Source organism: Mus musculus, chromosome 4 (assembly GCF_000001635.26).
Source record: "Mus musculus strain C57BL/6J chromosome 4, GRCm38.p6 C57BL/6J".
Lineage (NCBI taxonomy): Eukaryota > Metazoa > Chordata > Mammalia > Rodentia > Muridae > Mus > Mus musculus.
The window spans coordinates 149,346,089-149,366,509 of record NC_000070.6 but is presented as its reverse complement, the minus strand read 5'-3'; the positions used below and the strand labels follow the sequence as shown (position 1 = coordinate 149,366,509).

Genomic DNA, 20,421 nt, shown 5'->3' with positions numbered 1-20,421 from the left:
AAGAAAGCACAAATACCATCCACCCTGATTACTTGAGTTACAGAGACCAGAATGATCTCTTCCAGCGCTGTTCTGATACCTGGCTGTGCTCTGCGCAGGTGTGCGCTATCTTTCTATCCCGTTTCTCCTGTGCTGAAACTTCCCTGGGATGGGATGAGCTTTGTGGCCTGAGGGATTGGTACAGGTTTCTAGTAGGTTTATACTACGCGCCCTTTACAGCTGTGGTTCACGTTGCCGGCTGCTGTGTACCTTCTCCTCGTGATGGTGTTAGTCTTAGATGCTAGCCCACTCCTAATTGTGTGGCTCAGTGAGAAGGCACTGTTAAATTTGAAGGTGAGCTGTGCTGAGCAGCAGGGCTTGGCCACTGTCACCAAATCAGTGCCAGCCTTGTGTGTCTGACTACCCTTCAATTTCCTGGTCAGGTGACTGTGTTAGCAAGACATTCTTACTAAAAATAAAATTTTCAGTTTGAACATTCATCAGCTGTCTCCTTGTTCTCAGTTGAATGCAACAGAGGGAAACAATTTCTTAAGTGTTGGTGGATTCGAGGAGAAAGTGGAACACTTAGTGTGATTTCCATGCAGATCATGGGTGTGTGTTAATCAGCAACACTGTGGGGGCAGGGCAAGTGGGAGTGCTGAGGTGTGCAGCAGGACCCTCCCCCCACGCTCTCAGCCGCCCTGTCTGCGCCCTACAGGCCGTGGGCCCTGCCAGAGTGCTGCTAGTGCTCAACGCTCGTCCTTCCCTGCACAGCTGAGCTCTGGTGCTGCTTGGACAGTTGTCCTGGTGGACCAGCCACACCAAAGAGTTGTAGAGTTGTTTTTATGGATGGGGAAAACCAGTGTGTCTTGGGGGGAGGGGGGGATGGGGCAGGGGAGAGTGCAAGTGTGTGGACTACAGACTGGTAGTCATCTTCAGAGCCTGCGTGCTAACCTTTCTCACACCTAACGTTTGTGGTTCTCTTTCTTACAGATCTTTATCCCCATTTTACAAGGCCTGGCGCTGGCTGCCAAAGAGTGCTCCTTGGAAAGCGACTACTTTAAGTACCCCCTCATGGTAAAAGCTCAATCTTTCCTTTTTAATTGATATATAAATAATCCCCTCATGGTAAAAGCATATTCCTTTTTTTTTATCAGATCTGTGTTTAACCTTGTTTTTCCTTTTCTTTCTTTTTCTTTTTTTTCTTTTTCCCTTTCCTTTCCTTTCCTTTCCTTTCCTTTCATTTTTTTCTTCCTTTCTTGAGACACAGTCTCATGTCTGCGTTAGCTCATGGCCCTGCGCCCTCCTCTCGAGTGCTGAGATTACAAGTGTAGATCACTCTCACCTTCAGATGTAAAACCTGAGACCCTGCTATAGGCCAGACACTTGTGTGACTGTGTCCTGAGCCACCCTAGTGTATTGGCAGCTTTCCATGCCCCGCCACTGCCAGTCCTAGACAGCAGCGAGTGAGGCACTGTGGGAATGTGCCTTGCTATTCTGGGGAGCCAGCACAAAGGATGACTGTCAGAGGCATCTTGCTGGTTTACAGAACAACAAGCAAGCCATACTTGGGATTTGAACATCAAGCATCATGAGATAGCTTGCTCTTGAGTTACTAGATGCTTGCTGTTCAGGCCTGACAACTGGAACCCACGTCAAGATGAGAGAGAGATCCCACATACATACTCAACTCCCCCTTTCCCCGGACACACACACACAGTAATAATAAATGGAGACGCAACATAGGATTGGGGCTGGGAAGACAGCTTAGCAGTCAGGAGTGTCTGATGCTCTTCCGCATGGCTCGAGTGTGGTTTGCAGGACAGCCTGGAACTCCGGCTCCAGAGGATTTCCCTCTTCTGCCTTCACAGGTGCTGCCGAGCACTCAGGAGGCATATACCTGGCACACACAAATAAAAATAAATCTTTAAAAAATCCCCAACAGATCATTTTAGTATCTTCCTGTGTTGTGCAGGCTGGCCGTGTGGTCATGAACCTGCATCATTATCCCGAATGCTAGGATGACTGCTTTGTGTTGCCATGCCCGACTGGGCCAGAGAGATGATCCAGCAGGTTAAAATACTTGCCACACAACCCTGTGACCTGAGTTTGCTTTCTCGGAATCAACATTAAAAGACAGGTGTGCTGCCTACTATCTGTAGTCACAGGATAGCTAGGGTAAGATAAGAGGCTGGTACAGGATAATTGTGGGCTAGCTAGCTTGGAGCAGCAAAGCACAATAGTAGAAAAAGGAGATTCTGCCCCAAAACCTGGTGCAGGGCACTAACCAACTGCTGAGCAGTTTTACTTTGACATCTAGATAGGGGCTTTGGCATGTGTGCGCCTGTCTATACATGTGCGTGTGCACATGCACACACACACACACACACATACACACATAAGCGCACACTAAGTGAGTAATTTTTTAAAATTTTAATAGCCTGTTAATACAGGTTAAGGAGTTGATTTAGTAGCTAAAGTGCTTGCCTGGCAAGCAGGAGGACTAAACCCACATAAATCTCGGTGTGTCTGTAGCCTGCCTGCCATTGAGGCCACACATCTCATCCGTGGTCTTTGTTTCCAAGTAGATGTGCCTGGTGCCCCGTGGTGCTCAGAACAACCATAGACTATAATAAGAGTCTTTAGCCAGATTCTCACCGAGGACTCAACTGTTATAAAATACTGCTGTCCATACAAGAGGCATCGTGGTCCATGACTTTCATCCCATCACTTGGCAGGCAGAGGCGGGTGCACCTGATCACTGTGAGTTCGAGGCCATCATGGGCTACATAGTTCCAGAACAGCCAGAGCTCTATAGAGAGGCCCCATCTGGGGAAAACAAAACAAAAAACCTTACCAAACAGCAACAAGTGAGAGGTTCTTTTCTGTCTGACATTTGCTGCTTTGAAATTTTGAGAGATGAATGTCTTTTGGTATTTTTGTTACAGGATTATAATAGAAAAAATATAAAACCATGGAACTCACTCACTATATGACTTACATACAGGTACAACTTTGTATAGGATGAGGCCATAAAGAAATTGAAACTCTATGTTTGTTCCTTTACTAACTCTTTTCGTTTAATTCCATTTTGTGGATCACTCATAATATTGGGGATGTGCCCTGGGTACCCTAGGCGCTTGTAAAGCAAGCTCTCTTTCCTTAGGATATTCGTAATTCAGGGTAAAAGTCGCATCATCACAAAACATCTTCACAGTTAATCTGTGGCAGATGGTCACATAGGTAACAGAAGGGCTACTGTTAGAAAATCAAGACAAACGGGCAGTGGTGGTACACACCTTTAACCCCAGCAACCGGGAGGCAGAGACTGGCGGATCTCTGAATCAAGGCCATCCTGGTCTATAGAACTAGTTCCAAGGACAGTGAGGGCCACACAGAGAAACCCTGTCTCAAAACAAATGGAAAAACAAGACCTTCATAGCAGTAACAAGGAGAAGTTCATAATAATGTTGGGAATGAGGTGAAGCTGAACCGAGTGTGGTAGTTCACGGTCAGCAGCTTTGGAGATCTGAGCCGTCAAGGTCATGGGTTGGCCAGCCTGCGCTACAGAGTGTCCATTTACACAAAGGCAAGAACAAAAGCCAGGTGTCTGGGTTCACCTTGATCCCTGCACAGTCTGAGCAGGAGGATCAGGAGCTCAGGGTGTCTTTGATCCCAGCACAGTGTGACATTATACTGGGCACACAACATCCTGCCTGAAATCTCACTTTGAGCCGGGTGCACTATAGTTGAGCAGTTGAGGCTGAGGGAGGACGATCATTCCAGGACTTCCTAGTGAGAAAGTCCAGAGAAGTCTGTGCTACATAGTGAGATTCTGTCTCCAAAAAAATCAAGAAAGTAGACAAATAAAAACTTTGAGCATGTTTCTGGGGCTGTTTGTTATAAACTGTATGGCTGGGCACAGGAAGTGGAATCTGCTGCTGCTGCCTCAGCGGGGATGCCTTTTAGTCAGTGCTGATCACCCTTGCTGTTCTGCAACACAGCCTTGGAACTGCTGTGCTCCTCATCTGGTTTAGCTTAGTGACTCAGTGACAAAAATGTAATGACAGGATCCACAAAATGCCCTTGGTGGAACACAGTCATCCTTTGTGGGGGTGGGGGTGGGGGGTGGGATTTAACTTGGGGCCTGCTGTTATGCTGGTACAGTAACGAGGGTGCATCAGGAGGGCATGAGGGGAGGAGGGCAATAGGGCAAAGAGAGGAGGACTGTTGGAGCACAGAAACAACTGTTGTTGTTGGATTGACAACTGGCAGACTCTGCTATGTCCTATGCTGTGACCTCCAGGGTGTTGTTTCTTGTGCTGGTGCTACTGTGCATGTGTCAGCCCCAGTATTTAAGAGGTTAAGGCAGGAGAACTGAGAGTTCTGGGCCAACCTGGGCAACATAACAAAGTCTTATTCAGAAGGAAACACACACATGCACAAGCACAAACACCCGACACCTCACACAGATGCAAACACTCCCCATCCCACGATGATAACAGCAGCAACGATAAATCACAACGATGACGTGTGGCAGCCAGCCTCAGGTTTTTTCCCCAGTTGTGGACGGTTTGCTGCCTGGTGTTTGGTGTTGAGATTGTTTCCGGCTTTCCCTGCGGTATTAATGTGATATCCTACAGTGGGCCATGAGAACTTAAACTTGGAATCAGTTCCCTCCATCCCTGACCTGTGAGCCCGTCCAAAGCCTCAGTGTTTGGTACGTAGTGTCTGGGGTCCCGAGAATGCCCTGGGTGTTGCTGCCCGGGATTAGCACACACAGCCTATGCAGTTGATCTTGTGTTGTGAATTGATAAAAATGAAAACTCAGTCTTAAAAGCTAAGTGCACGTGTTTGGAAAGCTGTTCACCAGGACACCACAGGGCGCTTTGTATGCGATCGAGTGATTGAGGTGTGAGCGCCTGCTGTGTGGGCATTGTGCTCTATCTATCTATCTATCATCTGTCTTTCTGTCTGTCTATCTATCAATCGTTTGTCTGTCTGTCTGTCTGTCTGTCTGTCTATCTATCTATCTATCTATCTATAAGTAGGAACACTGTTAAGGCTGATGGCCTCACAGAGAGCTTTGCCAAGCATTTGCAGTGGGAATGAAAGCTGTTCCTTGCTGTCACACATGGCACAGTGTGAGACAGAAGACATGGCAGTGATTCTTTCCCTTCTTGTTTCTAGGCACTGGGTGAACTCTGTGAAACCAAGTTTGGGAAGACACACCCTATGTGCAATTTGGTAAGTGTCCACCGGGTGAGTCTGCACATGATCTCTGTCAACCGGCAAAGGCCAGTTTTAAAGTAGTATCAGCCAAAGACTTCTCTTGAAAGACATTTGTATGTGGGCGGGGCTACCCTCTGTTCCGCTGCTATTATAGAGTGTATTCTACGACGAGGGCTGGCTTTTCTAGAGGAGCAGGTGCTGTGGGACATTGAACAGCCTTTGAGTAGCATCAGAATAGGTTGCTGACCTGCGGCAGAGTTACTGGTTTGAGGAGACTCATCCTCAGCAGTGTGCCCTCTGCTCTAATAGTGCTATAGCAGTGTGACCTTGTTGCAGTCACAGGTGCCTACTCACACTCCTGTCAGTGTCCTTACTCAGCTGCAGCAGGCTACAGAGACAGCACATGAGAGTATGGGGACCTGAGGGAAGGAGGGGCTTAGTGGGAGGGAGACAGTGACAGGATAGGACAGTGCAATAGGAATACATCAGACCACACACTTGCATGCACACAATTGTGAAAGAATAACTAAAATTTTAAACGTATATCTTATAAAATACGGAAGTTGGAGAGTACCCTCTATCTGAGGTCAGAACTATTACAGGGAACCCGACCTGCTCGTCCTTCTGTTTCCGGGTGCTGGGTGGCTCTGAGTGTTGCTCTCTAAGCTCCTCCTGTGTCAGCTGCCTTTGAAGCTTACCTGGGCCCTCTGTCCTGTGTCTAGGTCGCTTCTTTACCCCTGTGGTTGCCGAAGTCCTTAAGCCCTGGTTCTGGGCGGGAGCTGCAGAGACTCTCCTACTTAGGGGCCTTCTTTAGCTTCTCAGTCTTCGCAGAGGACGATGTAAGTACTCAGTGCGCAGCCAGGCAGCTCATTCCTGTGCCCACTGTGCTCTTTGTGATTGCCTGCGTCCCCTTCTCTTCCAGGCAAAGGTGGTTGAGAAATACTTCTCAGGGCCTGCCATTACCCTGGAGAACACACGCGTGGTCAGCCAGTCACTACAGCATTACCTGGAGCTGGGACGGGTAGGTGTTGAGAGGAGAGAGGGCCTCCCTAGGGAAGAAGGGTCTGTCCCACATGTCCAGTGCTTGCCGGTCATTCGTGTCATACAAATCAGACAGCTTACAAACAGAGCGCTCTGTGTTGACCCTAACCCGATGCTTTTAGCACTTGTTGCTGCTGCTGTTGCTGCTGTCAGTGGGCAGAGATAAGATACAAGCCTGTTGCCGGATGTGGTGGCACGTGCCTTTAATCCCAGCACTTGGGAGGCAGAGGCAGGCGGATTTCTGAGTTCGAGACCAGCCTGGTCTACAGAGTGAGTTCCAGGACAGCCAGGGCTACACAGAGAAACCCTGTCTCAAAAAACCAAAAAAAAAAAAAAAATACAAGCCTGTTACCTCAGGTGTGCCCGGCAAGGTGTCTCCCAGTGACTGAAACGTAGCTATGCCACTTCTCTGGGAACGTCATACGCAAGTAAGGAAGCTTTATGTGTGCTCTAGGAGGTAGGCTGTCCAACATGATTCTTTTAAACGTGATTTCCCAGTTAATTAAACAGTGGTTCTTCCCTTTGTGAAAAAGTGCAGCGAAATGCTGAAGGAGCAGACTTTGTAGAGGGACAGAGCAGACCTGAGCTGGGGGCTGGCACGCCTGGTGGCCAGGCTCTCTCCAGCTTTTACTATGTCTTCCGTGTGCCTTGCTAATCGAGGCCACGCTGGTCATGCGAGCTAAGAGGCAAAGGCGGGTTATTAACACTGACTGCTCAACATCCTTCCTGTTGCAAGCTGCTGTGCGTTCTCTCTCTCTCTCTCTCTCTCTCTCTCTCTCTCTCTCTCTCTCTCTCTCTCTTTCTCTCTCTCACACACACACACACACACACACTCTCTCTTTTCTTGACTGTACTTGGGTTCCCTACAAGGAGAGAGATGGGGAGTGGGAGGCTCTTTTTAAAGTAAAAAAGAAATCAATTGTTTTTTCATTTTGAAAATAATTTAGCAAGAACTTTTCAAGATTCTACATAGTATTTTGTTAAATGGCGAAACTCGTGAAGCGGCTCTCAGCTACATGGCGGCCCTTGTCAATGCCAACATGAAGAAAGCCCAGATGCAGGTAGGAGTCCCCAAGTGCTTTCAGTTACTCATTAAACCTGTTTCTCCAGTGCAGATGTGACTTTGCGCCTCCCAGGCTGCGTTCTGGGGGTTGGGAAGGCAGTACAGAACAAGACGGGCAAGCATCCTGCTTCTGTGCAGCCCGAGGTCTCAGGCAGGGGGTGGCCATGCAAGCACAGCATCCAGGCAGTAGTAGTCGCTGATGGAAGTGTGAAGGATTCAGGCGTACTTGTAAAATGCCGGAACGGCAGCACAGGGGTGGCTGTTGATCAGGCAGCAGAACAGCCTCGTATTAAAGCTTCAACTGAAGAGCGGCTCCTTACAAGGCTGAGAAAAGAGCCCTCCTGGTGATCGTGTGTTAGGTTAGAAATGAGCCAGCTTTATTGCAAGCCCGGCACACACAGTTCCTTTGACTCGGGGGACATGGGCAGGTAACATGCTCTTGAGTCTATTTTACTGATGAGAACTCTAGTAGAATCCACAGAAGGAAACATGTGTCAGCCACAAAATGACAAGGTGTGGGGTTGGAAGCAGACCTGAAGAAGCACCAAGAAGTCTTGAGGACTCTAGTGTGCATGGTAACAGTGGGAAAGTTAAAACTGTAGACTGTTTTTAGTAAGATCTTGGAAGCAAAAGAATAAAAGTATGGAGAATTGCAAAATCCCAGTGTCTTTGGACACTCATTAGTATTCTGGTATGTCATCTGTTGACATTGTCACATGGTAGTGTCACCCATAACTCAACAGCCAAGAATACACAGTCAAAGAGGTCATGTGCAAAAATCCATCATGTTCTGTGTAAGTCTATAGTTTTACATTGGGCCACATTTACAGCTGGCTTTTGCCACATGTAGTCGGTAAGTTGGCCACATCTGATAGTTACTTCTCTGTGCCTCAGTTTCTTCATTTGCTAAGTGGGTTTAAGAGTGACCACTAATTTGTGAGCCTTTTACATGTAGACCATTAGAATCGTTCTGAGTGTGTCGTGATCCCTGAACCTCTGTCATTCAGCCAGGGCTGTACTCACTGTGTAAGATGGGAAAGCTGTCATGTGGGCTAAGGACAGCTCATTGCTCTTGAGAAATAAGAAAGGAAACGGAAGCTACAGTTGCTGTGTTTTACTGACACCGATTCATTGACTCTTCTCTGAAGTGTGAGTTATAGTGTATGGACTGTGGGTTATTACAGAGGTCAGTGAGTCTGTGGTGATGGATAGGTAGAACCTTGCTGGGCTGGCACCTGCTAGCTGATTGACAGTGGTAGCCACGTGTCCTGTCACTGGCTTTAGGGCCTGGTTACATTTGAATGTGCTTTCATAGATTTGCAAAATGTGTGCCTAACAATTGTTTCAATTGCTTCACGTCTTATGTCACAGGCAGATGATCGGTTGGTGTCTACAGACGGGTTTATGCTGAATCTCCTTTGGGTCCTGCAGCAGCTAAGTACAAAAATCAAGTTAGAAACAGTTGACCCCACTTACATATTCCACCCAAGATGTCGGATCACTCTCCCGAATGATGAGACACGGATAAATGCAACGATGGAGGATGTGAATGAGCGGCTGACAGAGCTCTGTGAGTGATGTGGGCCTGGCCCTCTCATCCTCGTCGCTCTGAGAGAGAGAGAGAGAGAGAGACATAGTTAAAATCAGCAGAGTAAAAATTCATCCTGGAAGTACTCAACACAGCTTCGTAGAATACATGGGTGTGAAAGTGAAAAAAAGAAATAATAACAGTAACTTTTTAAAAGATTCATTTATTTCACATATATGAGTGTGCGATCTGCATGTACAACTGTGTGCCAGAAGATCCCATTACAGATGGTTGTGAGCCACCATGTGGGTGCTCGGAGTTGAACTCAGGACCTCTAGGAGAGCAGCCAGTGCTCTTAACTGCTGAGCCATCTCTCCAGCCCAATAACAGCAACTTTATATTATATAGATTTTGTGTTACATTTTGACAGTTGAAACTATGACTATTTTAAGGTGTGATAACAATAATCTTGCTTATGTGTGGAATAGAATGAATTCCTACTTAACCTGAAAATGGAAATGCAATGATCAAATGTATACCTTCTAAAAAGTAATTATTTAGTGCTCAGCCTTTCTTAGTGCATACGGATAGCCCCAGCACTTAGGAGACTGAGAGAAAAGAATCATGAGTTCAAGGTCAGCGTGGGCTACACAGCAAGACCCTGCCTTCCAAGACCAAGAAAAGAAAGAAGTAGATGCCCTTTAATGATTTATTTCCTCACTTTAGAGTAGAATTCGGCAATACTTGAATAGGAATTGTAATACAGTTGCAGAGGTGAAGGAGGCACACGGAGGACAGTTATTAGAGCAGCAGTGGCCCGGGGCGAAGTGACCCAGGGCTTAGTAGCTTATGAGTTGAGGACTCCTTCCCTGTGTTGCCTAGGCTAGCTTCAAGTTCTTAGACTCCTGCCTTATCTCCTAAGCAGCAAGACCTTGCCCTTGCAGCAGTGCAGCTGGTTAAGGGTGCAGTCATGCAGGAGAAACAGCCTGATGCTCTTTAGCACGGCAGGATAGCCATGAGTAGTGGCAGCTCCGGTGTATTTCATAGACGCTCATGGAATTATTTGTTCTAACACAAAAAATGATAAAGCGCTCCGACCACCACAGTTGTACACAAGTGTGAAGTGTGAACTCTACCCTATGAGCCCAGCTATGTCCTAACTAAAAACCACTGTATAATGGAACCCTCTCCACGATTCCAGTTTTCTGCCTCTACTTGCAACATTGATGGCTTCGTAAATAGGTCTTCCTAGAAGATCAAAAACACAAACATGTAGGAAAATGGCCATAATTTATTAATATGCCCTAATTATTTCAGATTGAAGTAACATGTTCAGCTTGGGGAAATGAAGACGGTTTTATAGAGTATACCAGAAAGACACATTATAAAAGATTGATCTATGCCAACATTTAATCAGATAAGACGATATAGGACATTAACTAAAGCATGAGGAATTTATTTCTCTTGCAAAATCGCATAAGTTAGTAATTTAAAAAAAATGTTATTGGAGGCTGGGCTTAGTAGTATATGCTTTAATTCCAGCACTGAGAGGCAGAGGCAGAGGCAGAGGCAGGCAGATCTCTCTGAGTTCCAGGACAGCCAGAGGTTCATAGAGAAGATCCTGTCTCAAAACAACACAAAATGAAATGGCCTGGCCTGGGGAGATGGCTTACTGGGTCTGTAAAGCACTGTGAGGCGAGCATGAGTTCCTGGGCTCAGCTTCCTCAGACCTCATAAAAGCTGCATATGGGTGTACGCATCTGTCACGCCAACCCTGGGGGAAAGGAGACAGGATGAACTTGTATTATCCCCAGTCTAGCCTCGAGCTCATGATGTCTGTCCTCAGTGATATACCCTGTCTCAAAAGTGAGGTATCTAAAGGCACAAGCTCCAGCCTCACGTCTGCAAAGCCATGTCTGCACAAATACACGCACACGCATGCACACTGTGTCCACACACACATGCACACCATATACACATACCATGTCCTCACAGACAGACAGACAGACAGACACACACACACAAATGCACACAGAAATATTCTAGGCTCATAACTGATTTCACTGAAGGATTCATGTTTGTTTGTTTGTTTGTTTGCTTTTCTTTGTAGATGGTGATCAGCCTCCATTTTCTGAGCCAAAATTCCCTACGGAATGTTTCTTTCTCACCCTGCATGCTCATCACCTCTCTATTCTGCCTAGTTGTCGTCGCTACATTCGCCGACTTCGAGCCATCCGCGAGCTCAATAGGTATGTGCCACGCTCGCTCTCCTGGCTTGCTGTTACTGCTGCCTACAGGCACAAGGAGTTGGTTGTGGTCAGAATGTCTGAGAGTAGGCTGTGTGCATTACAGGGTGCTGTCTGCCTCTACTACTGCGATGCCTCTCATTTGTCCAGTGTTCTGGTGACTCAATGATCCAGGCCTTGATCTCTGAGCCCTTGGTGCTCCTCTCTGTGTGTGGTTGCTAAAGTCTGTTTCCACTAATGTGAGAATGATCAGGAACCGCTGTGAAGAGTATCTGCCTTTAAGTATATCCATCTTGCTCTGGACTTTCTTTTTCTTTTGTTTTTTGTTTTTGTTTGTTTGTTTGTTTTTTGGAGACAGGGTTTCTCTGTGTAATCCTGGCTGTCCTGGAACTCACTTTGTAGACCAAGCTGGCCTTGAACTCAGACATCCTCCTGCCTCTGCCTCCCGAGTGCTGGGATTAAAGGCATGCGCCACCACGCCCGGCATGCTCTGGACTTTTCAAACTCTGTTTTCCTGTGATAATCAAGAGAAACAAGCAATTGGACTTTGGCCTGTTGTTTGTGTCTGAGGAGCCCAAAGTCTGGCTTGTAGCCTCACCTGTCAACCATGGAATCATTAGCACCATTGCTGTTTGTGCTCCAAGCATCTGTGGATGGTCAGGTTCCCCGAGGAAAGGACCCTCTCGGCACATGGAGACAGACGCCTGATGGACAGGCTGTTCTGAGCCGCTTCCATTTGGTCTTGGGTGACTGTCAGAAAAACTGTCATATTGAATATCTAACTATACATTCCTCAGATCATGGATGCCAACATGGACTCCATAGATTCTTTTGTTTGTTTTCAGGCCAGCTCTCTTGTGTAGCTTTGGCCATCCTGGAACTCTGTAGACCAGGCTGACCTAGATAGAACTCACAGAGATCTGCCTGCCTCTGCCTCCTGAGTGCTGGCTGGCATCAGGGGCCTGTGCCACTGTTTGGCAACTCTGTAGATTGGGTTTTTGTTTCTTTGTTTGTTTTTTGTTTTGGTTTGGTTTTGGTTTTTTGGTTTTTTCGAGACAGGGTTTCTCCGTATAGCTCTGGCTGTTCTGGAACTCACTTTGTACACCAGGCTGGCCTCGAACTCTGAAATCCACCTGCCTCTGCTTCCCGAGTGCTGGGATTAAAGGCGTGCGCCACCATGCTCGGCTGCAGATTGTTTTAAGGTTTGGTTTTCACATATGATGGTGTCACAGTACATTCCTTTTTATACTTTCATTATTTAGTTTATTTATTGACTATAAATTATCGAAGCAATTTGTTAGATTTGTGGTTTTCCTTCATGTGTGTCTATGCACCATGTGTGTGCAGTGCCCATGGAGATCACAAGGAGACATCAGGCCTTGAACTGGAATTACAGATGAATGTGTGTCCATATAGGTGCTGGGAAATTTACTAAAGTGCTTTGCAAGAGCAACAGTGTTCTTAACCCTTGAGCCAGCTTTCCAGCCCCAGGATTTTGGGTTGGTTTTGGGAGTGTTTCGTTGTTGTTGTTGGTTTGTTTTTGTTTATTTTGCTTATGTGTACAAGTGTTTTGCCTGCATGTATATTTGTGCACCATGTGCTTGGTACCCTTAGAAGCCAAAAGAGGCCAATGGAGTTAGAGACACTTGTGAGCCATGTTTGTGCTCAGAAGGGAACCCTGATCCTCTCCAAGAGAGTGGTGCTCCTAACAGCTGAGCCATCTTTCCGGCCCCATTCTTCTATGGCTTCTATTATAGCGTTAAACAGAAGTGTGAGACCACTTCTCTTTATAGTCATGGCCGTCTTGAAACTCACTTTGTAGACCAGGCTGTCCTTGAACTCAGAGATCCGCCTGCCCCGTCTCCCAAGTGCCAGTATTAATATCAAGCGCCACCATGAATGCTATAAAACCTTATTATTTGCACTGTGTCTTCTTATGAATACATACTTATAAGATTTAATAAATTAAGTACACTGAGGGATTAACAACTAATAAAAAAAATAGACAATTATAATATACTTTAACAAAAACCAGAGATCCACCTGTTTGGATTGGAGTCATGCACCTCAATGCCTGGCCTATATTCTTTAGTTTTTAAACTACCTAAGTGTGAGTCCGGGCGCTGGTGGCGCTTGATATTAATACTGGCACTTGGGAGACAGGCAGGCGGATCTCTTGAGTTCAAGGACAGCCTGGTCTACAAAGTGAGTTTCAAGACGGCCATGACTATAAAGAGAAACTCTGCCTTGCCAAACAAACAAACAAACAAACATACATGCATACAAACATGCAAAGTACTTACCTGTGAGACAGTTAGGTTCGAGAGTCTGAGATGGACCTAGGTGGTTTTCATTTCATTTGATTGTTAAGATGTTTGTTTTGTTAATTTTAGAACCGTGGAAGATTTGAAAAATAATGAAAGCCAGTGGAAAGATTCCCCACTGGCCACCAGACACCGTGAAATGCTGAAGCGCTGTAAAACTCAGCTTAAGGTTTGTACAGTTGATTGACATAATTATGGCCCAGCTTCTTAATAGCAATCCCCTTGCCAGAGTATGCACCCTGAGCAAGCACTCGTATGTCCCTGTTATTTCTTTGTTGTTCTTTTCTCTCAAGGTACCACAGGACTTGTTGCTACCTTGCATATTTCCGTATCTCATTATTTAAATCTCAGCAGAGAACACACATGTGTATATCCGGTTGAGTCGTTAGTAAGTGTTCTCGACCGCAGTGTAACCTCCCCCCTCCATCCCTGCCACACTCATGTTCAGGACACGCATCCAGATACAGGCTGCCACGGCAGTTGCCACAGCGCACTGTGGCGGTAGAAAGATCCCCGTCACCTGTGCTCTTAATCACTATGTCTAATGAAGACGATCTGTCCCATAGAACCTACACCTGAATAGCCCTGCGGTAAAAGCAGAGACACACATGTGCATCTTCTGTGCTGTGTTCAGAAGGCAAAGCTGTGTTAGCTGTTCACGGGCTCTTTACTGGGATTATAGCGAAAAGTGTCTCTCTGATTTCCATGACAAGCGAAATTTTCACGTTTTTGTTTGCTAATACTGCAGAGTGCTTTTGAGATATAAAATGGAGCTAGGTGTAGTGGCTCATACCTGTAACCCCAACACTAACCCAGGCCAAGAAGGGAGTGTGGCTGTGGTTTTTAAGGCCACCCTGAGCTACAGAATGAGACCCTGTCTTACCCGAACGTCAGGATGCAGAATGACCGGAGCTCTTCTTTCAGATCTGTAGCCTCCCTTATATTCCATTGTTGTGACTAAGGGGTCTGTAAGAAGCTCAACATCCACTTGCACGATGTGGCTCTGTGTGTCTCCTCTGGCAGGTGGCCCTCTGAGATGTGGCCTCTGTGCCTCTCCTCTGGCAGGCGGCCCTCTGAGATGTGGCCTCTGTGCCTCTCCTCTGGCAGGAGGCCCTCTGAGATGTGGCTCTGTGTGTCTCCTCTGGCAGGCGGCCCTCTGAGATGTTGCAGACAGATATTTTGCTTGAGAGTAGCACAGAACTGTTGATGCTGAAATTCAGATACAACTTGTCTGGCTTTTTCCCACTAATTGTCCAAGTTCCTGAGCGATGATGTCAGTGACTGACCTTCAGCACTGACTGATGGCCTCTCTGCTCAGTGGCTTGCATGGCCTATCTTCCTGTTGTCTTTATTCTGAAAACAGAAAGACCCTGACACAACCACCAGTGTCCCGAGGCTAGGCAGAGCTACCGAACCTAGACTTCTCATCTCCTGGCCCCTCACTGCCTACTCATGCTCAGGGGCCATGGCACTGGACTAATCTTCGGGCCGGGGCCCATCCTCTTCCACAGAAACTGGTACGGTGCAAGGCCTGTGCTGACGCTGGCTTACTTGACGAGAGCTTCCTAAGAAGATGCCTGAATTTTTATGGCCTTCTCATTCAGCTGATGCTGCGCATCCTGGACCCTGCATATCCTGAGTAAGTGTGCTCTTTGCCGTGCCTCGTCTTCACGGTGGCTACCGGGCTATTGTTCTTGAGTCATAACTAAACCTTGAGAATTTTTATAGTTATGCATAAATACATATGAAGCTAGATTAATATTTCCCCATGTGTTTTTTAGTGGCTGTCAGTTTTAAAATTTTGCTATAACATTGGATGGCTAGAAAAGGAAGTTTATAAATTGGAAGCAAAGTGCTAGAGGTGACAGGCTCCTGAGCCTCCTGAGCACCAAGTCTCGGAGAGCCGAGGACACCGACAGTCACTGTTGTTGTTTAAGTCAGGTCTCTTACGTTCTGTGAACCCCCTAGGTCACAGGTATTGGTTAGTTTGGCCTGTGTTCCTAAAAGACTGGAAAAGCTTATATAAAGTATATGCTGGCTTTATCCACCCAGTATGAGTTGCTTGAAATGACCAAATTCGACCTTTGGGTTTCTTTCCCATTTTAACTACTTCCTTAAGTCTGGCAAGAAAAGAAGATGAGGCAAACACTTACAAAACACGCCCAGGCCTTCCTCATCCTTTCTGCACACTGCGGGTCAGTCGTTTGCCTGTGCACTTTTACACATGTGTTACACAGTGAGGGCTGCTCTTTCCACATGGGGCATTTGGAAGTACAACACCCCAGGTAATCAGTGTTCCATGATAGCATTTGTAAATTGTGGGGTTTTTCTCCTCTACAGCGTAACACTGCCTTTGAATTCAGAAGTCCCCAAGGTATTTGCAGCATTGCCTGAGTTTTATGTCGAAGATGTTGCTGAATTTTTATTTTTTATTGTACAGTAAGTACTTCCCGTACTGTATGTTCTTCTGCTTATACACTGTGCCTGGTCCTCTGAGCTGTGTCTTCTTCTGCTTATACATTGTGCGTGGTGCCCTGAGCTGTGTGTTCTGCTGCTTATACACTGTGCCTGGTGCCCTGAGCTGCGTGGTGTTCTGCTTATACACTGTGCCTGGTGCCCTGAGCTGTGTGTTCTGCTGCTTATACACTGTGCCTGGTGCCCTGAGCTGTGTGTTCTTCTGCTTATACACTGTGCCTGGTGCCCTGAGCTGTGTGTTCTTCTGCTTATACACTGTGCCTGGTGCCCTGAGCTGTGTGTTCTGCTGCTTATACACTGTGCCTGGTGCCCTGAGCTGCGTGTTCTGCTGCTTATACACTGTGCCTGGTGCCCTGAGCTGTGTCATGGTTCACATAGCTGCGCTTCAGTCGGAGGTTGTGTGACTCTGTTTACCTGAATGCTGCTCAGAACTTAGAGAAAGAAACCCCCTTCAGCAGCAGCTGATTCCAATTTGATCTCCAAGACAGAGGCAGTGGCAAGTTCTCTGTGAAACCTGAGCAGTGTTTGATAATTGAACAGGCTCTGGAGAAATGCCCCAGGAAATGTCCAAAACCAAAAGTACCCACAGCTGTGTTTGAACCAAAACTGTCTCCATTTGTAAAACTGGAGAAGCTGCGTGTCTGGTACGTGGGGGGAGATAGGCAGTTTGTTTGGATTTTTGTTTCCTAAAATCCTCACTTCAGGGGCTAGAGCCTTCTCTGGCCTCTCAGGGAGACCCCTCAGGTCAGCTGCCCAGCAGGTAAAGGGCCCTGGACTCAATCCCCAGTACTACTGAAAACAAAAATCAAAGCAAAGCCCTTCACTTTTCATTTTGAAACTGTGAGAGGTAATTTCTCATCACCATAACTATATGGGAACTGGTTGGCAGAAGAATGTGTGTGAAATCTGGTTTCAAACGCAAAAGCAGGATAGACCAGAAACAACATCCAAAGTTATACAAAGCAAATTTGTGTTATGTCCTAAAAGCTGCCCCCAGCCGAGCATGGTGGTGACTGACACCTGTAAGCCCAGCACCTGGAAGCTCACACAGGAGCATTGTGAGTTCCAGGCTAGCCTGGTCTACATATCGAGCCGCTCCCTCGATCAGCAAAAGGACAGACAAGCTCTCTCTGTGCAGGCCCAGTCAGTGGTGGTAACGTGGAGGGGTTAGTTTTTGTTTTTTTGAGACAGGGTTTCTCTGTACAGCCCTGGCTGTCCTGGAACTCACTTTGTAGACCAGGCTGGCCTCGAACTCAGAAATCCACCTGCCTCTGCCTCCCAAGTGCTGGGATTAAAGGCGTGCACCACTACCGCCCGGCTTACATTTTAATTTCTTAAAATTTGAACTTTTTTTTTTTTTTTTTTTTTTTAAATTGGGGCAGGTGGCTAGAGAGATGGAGATCAATTCCAGCAATCACGAGGTGGCTCACAACCACATATCCTAGGATCTGATGCCCTCTTCTGGCATGCAGGCAAACATACAGAGAGAGCACTCATTTACAAAGATTGGGTGATATTTGAGACTGGGTTTCTCTGTGTAGCTCTGGCTGTCTTGGAACTCGTCACTCTGTAGATCAGGCTGGCCTCAAACTCCAGAGATTCACCTGCCTCTACCTCCTGAGTTGTGGGATTGAAGGTGTGTGCCACCACTGCCTGGCTAAAAATATTTTAATTACATGTATTTATTCGTGTGCGCATGGGGTCCTTGAATGCTACAGAGGTCCTGCTAACAATTGGGTCCTAGAGATGGAATTCAGGTTGTCCATTCTGAAGCTGGGCATGGTCATGCATTCCCATAATATAAGTATTTGGGAAGTAGAGGCAAATGATAACACGTTCAAAGCCAGCATATAGTGAATTTGAGGACAGTTGAAGCTATTTAAAAGATCCTGTCTTTTAAAATAAATAAAACCCCCACTTTTGGACAGTGAAGATCTTTTTGTGAAGTTTCAGTTATGGCTTTTGCTTACTTTCTAAAACACATTGCAGCCAACACTCAGGTTTGCTTTGAATCTTTGTGGCTCCAGTGTGCACATTGTTGAACCATGTAGAGGCACTCCAGTACTCCCCCTCTGCTGTGTGCCCCAGTATCCCCCTCTGCTGTGTATGTACTCCAGTACCCCCCTCTGCTGTGTATGTACTCCAGTACCCCCCCTCTGCTGTGTACCCCAGTACCCCCCTCTGCTGTGTATGTACCCCAGTACCCCCTCTGCTGTGTATGTACCCCAGTACCCCCCTCTCTGCTGTGTATGTACCCCAGTACCCCCTCTCTGCTGTGTATGTACCCCAGTACCCCCCTCTGCTGTGTATGTACCCCAGTACCCCCTCTCTGCTGTGTATGTACCCCAGTACCCCCCTCTGCTGTGTATGTACCCCAGTACCCCCCTCTGCTGGACCCTGTCTCCTTCCCGGCCTAGCGAGCTCTCCGAGACTCACCATGTGTTTTCTCCTCTTTACAGATACTCTCCTCAGGTGCTTTATGAGCCCTGCACTCAGGACATTGTCATGTTCCTCGTTGTGATGCTGTGCAACCAGAACTACATCCGAAACCCTTACCTAGTGGCCAAGCTGGTGGAGGTCATGTTCATGACCAACCCTTCTGTCCAGCCGAGAACTCAGAAGTTCTTTGAGATGATTGAGAACCATCCTCTCTCTACCAAACTGCTGGTGCCGTCCCTCATGAAGTTCTATACAGGTGGGTTTCAGAGTAGGCCCTGGGGTATGTGGTAATGTACTTGACCCAAGGTTGTTTCAGAGCGAACTTAAATCTAAATCTGTGACCTAGATTCACAAATAGATAAATAAATAATCCTGCCATCAAGGCTTTAACATCTGCTTATGTAAATCACTTCCTAGCCCCAGCTCAGAGCACAGGCTGTCGCATGCCTTCTCTCCCGGCCTCTGAGAGCTCGCACTGGCCACTGCGTGTGCGGCCTTCCGTTGATTTACACTGTTCGTTGTTGTTAGTCCAAGCTGATGTTTTCATCTGAGTTGTTAACCTGGTTCATTTGCTGTTGAGTTTACAGTATCTGATATATAACACCATCCTGTGGCTGCCTTTTCAAAGAGATGGAACAGGAGAGAGTTTGATATATGCATTCTAGGTCATCCTTGACTGCCACAGCAAGTTTGAGGCTACCTTAAGCTTCTGAAAAGAAGAAAAAGGCAACAACAGAAAGTGACTGGGCGGGGCTGGAGAGATGGCTCAACGGTTAAGAGCACTGACTGTTCTTCCAAAGGTCCTGAGTTCAATTCCCAGCAACCACATGGTGGCTCACCTGTAATGGGATCTGATGCTCTCTTTTGGTGTGTCCGATGACAGTGTACTCAAATAAATAAACAAACAAGCCTTTAAAATTAAAAAAAAAAAAAAAATTTAAGAAAGTGGTTGGGCTTCACCCGAGCCAGTGAGCTGAGCATTCTGGGATGCTCTGGGAGTCCTCCCACATTCATCAGCGTATCACATTCACTGAGCTCCTGCCATTTGCTAGGTACTGTCTGCTGTGCTCAGTTACACTTGGAAATGACAGGGTATGGAGAATGAGCTGTCTGGGCAGACTGTATTCCACATTTTGACTGTTTAACAAAATTTGACTTTTGAACTCTCGGGTTAATCTCTCCTCTAACAAAGGCTTCCAGTGGCTAATGGAAGTTCCTGGGATCTGCCCTGCCTTCTCATCCTGTATAGAATCTGGTACTTTCTGGCCATACAGTCAAGTGTCTGGCATTTAGTAGACCTTGCTGAGCTCTGCGGAGAATACAGCCTGTTGCTGTTGACTGGGGTGGCCTGTGTGAGGATTCCCAGTGTTCCCACTGCCTGTTTGGACTCAGGGTCAGCCAACTCTCCCACCTTGTAAGGGGCTCTGGGAATCTGCCTGCCTACTTCCCCTTGGTCACTGTTACTTTGTTACATCCCTCCCTTAGACTCTCCTGTGTCTGAAGTAAGCACTTGCTGACTTGAGTATTTTGATAACATTCTTTCTTTGGAGAAAGTCCAGTGCACTGGCACACCTTTTGGGGAAAAAGGTCATGGTCTCCTAGCCATGTTTCAGGATAAGCTCGGCATATTTAGGTACAAATGCCACCTTGTGTGTATTCAGAACAGGAGCAGTGTACACTGCAGGTTGGAGGCCAGTCAGGAATACTTAGTGAGACCCTGTGTCAAAAACAACAACCCAAAAATTTACTGAACAATCCAAGTAATAGCCACATTCCACAGGAGGTATATATTAATATTAAAAAATAGATTTTTGTTGAATCTAGTTAGTATTCGGTTAGTGGTCTGGACCTGTTACTGTAGCTTCAGAGAGACAGAGGGAGGGAGGGAGGGAGAGGGAGGAGAGAGAGAGGAGAAAGAAAGAACACACACACACTGGCGTGCCTGAGGAGCATGTGGGTGGATATCATCCACCCTTTCTCTCTGTCGTGGAGCACAGTGGCCTCTGGCCTGAGCCCTTCCATGGTCATGGGTAGATGACACCTTTCCTAATAATAGTTGCCACTTGTGGTCACTTGATCCGAATAGCCATGGAA

At 46.8% G+C, this 20,421-nt stretch overlaps 1 protein-coding gene across 3 annotated transcripts in view; it reads left to right on the top strand.

Moving 5' to 3' along the window:
• Nucleotides 1–20,421, top strand: part of Ube4b (ubiquitination factor E4B) — a 99,746-nt gene that overhangs the window by 61,652 nt on the left and 17,673 nt on the right. For all 3 annotated transcript variants that reach the window (XM_006539088.4, NM_022022.3, XM_006539089.3), the window contains 11 exons: nt 973–1,056; nt 5,170–5,226; nt 5,934–6,050; nt 6,134–6,232; nt 7,200–7,313; nt 8,687–8,885; nt 10,954–11,092; nt 13,483–13,582; nt 14,925–15,052; nt 15,754–15,852; nt 18,348–18,583. In XM_006539088.4, the coding sequence (XP_006539151.1) occupies nt 973–1,056; nt 5,170–5,226; nt 5,934–6,050; nt 6,134–6,232; nt 7,200–7,313; nt 8,687–8,885; nt 10,954–11,092; nt 13,483–13,582; nt 14,925–15,052; nt 15,754–15,852; nt 18,348–18,583 (1,372 nt within the window). The remainder of the gene's footprint in view (nt 1–972; nt 1,057–5,169; nt 5,227–5,933; nt 6,051–6,133; nt 6,233–7,199; nt 7,314–8,686; nt 8,886–10,953; nt 11,093–13,482; nt 13,583–14,924; nt 15,053–15,753; nt 15,853–18,347; nt 18,584–20,421) is intronic.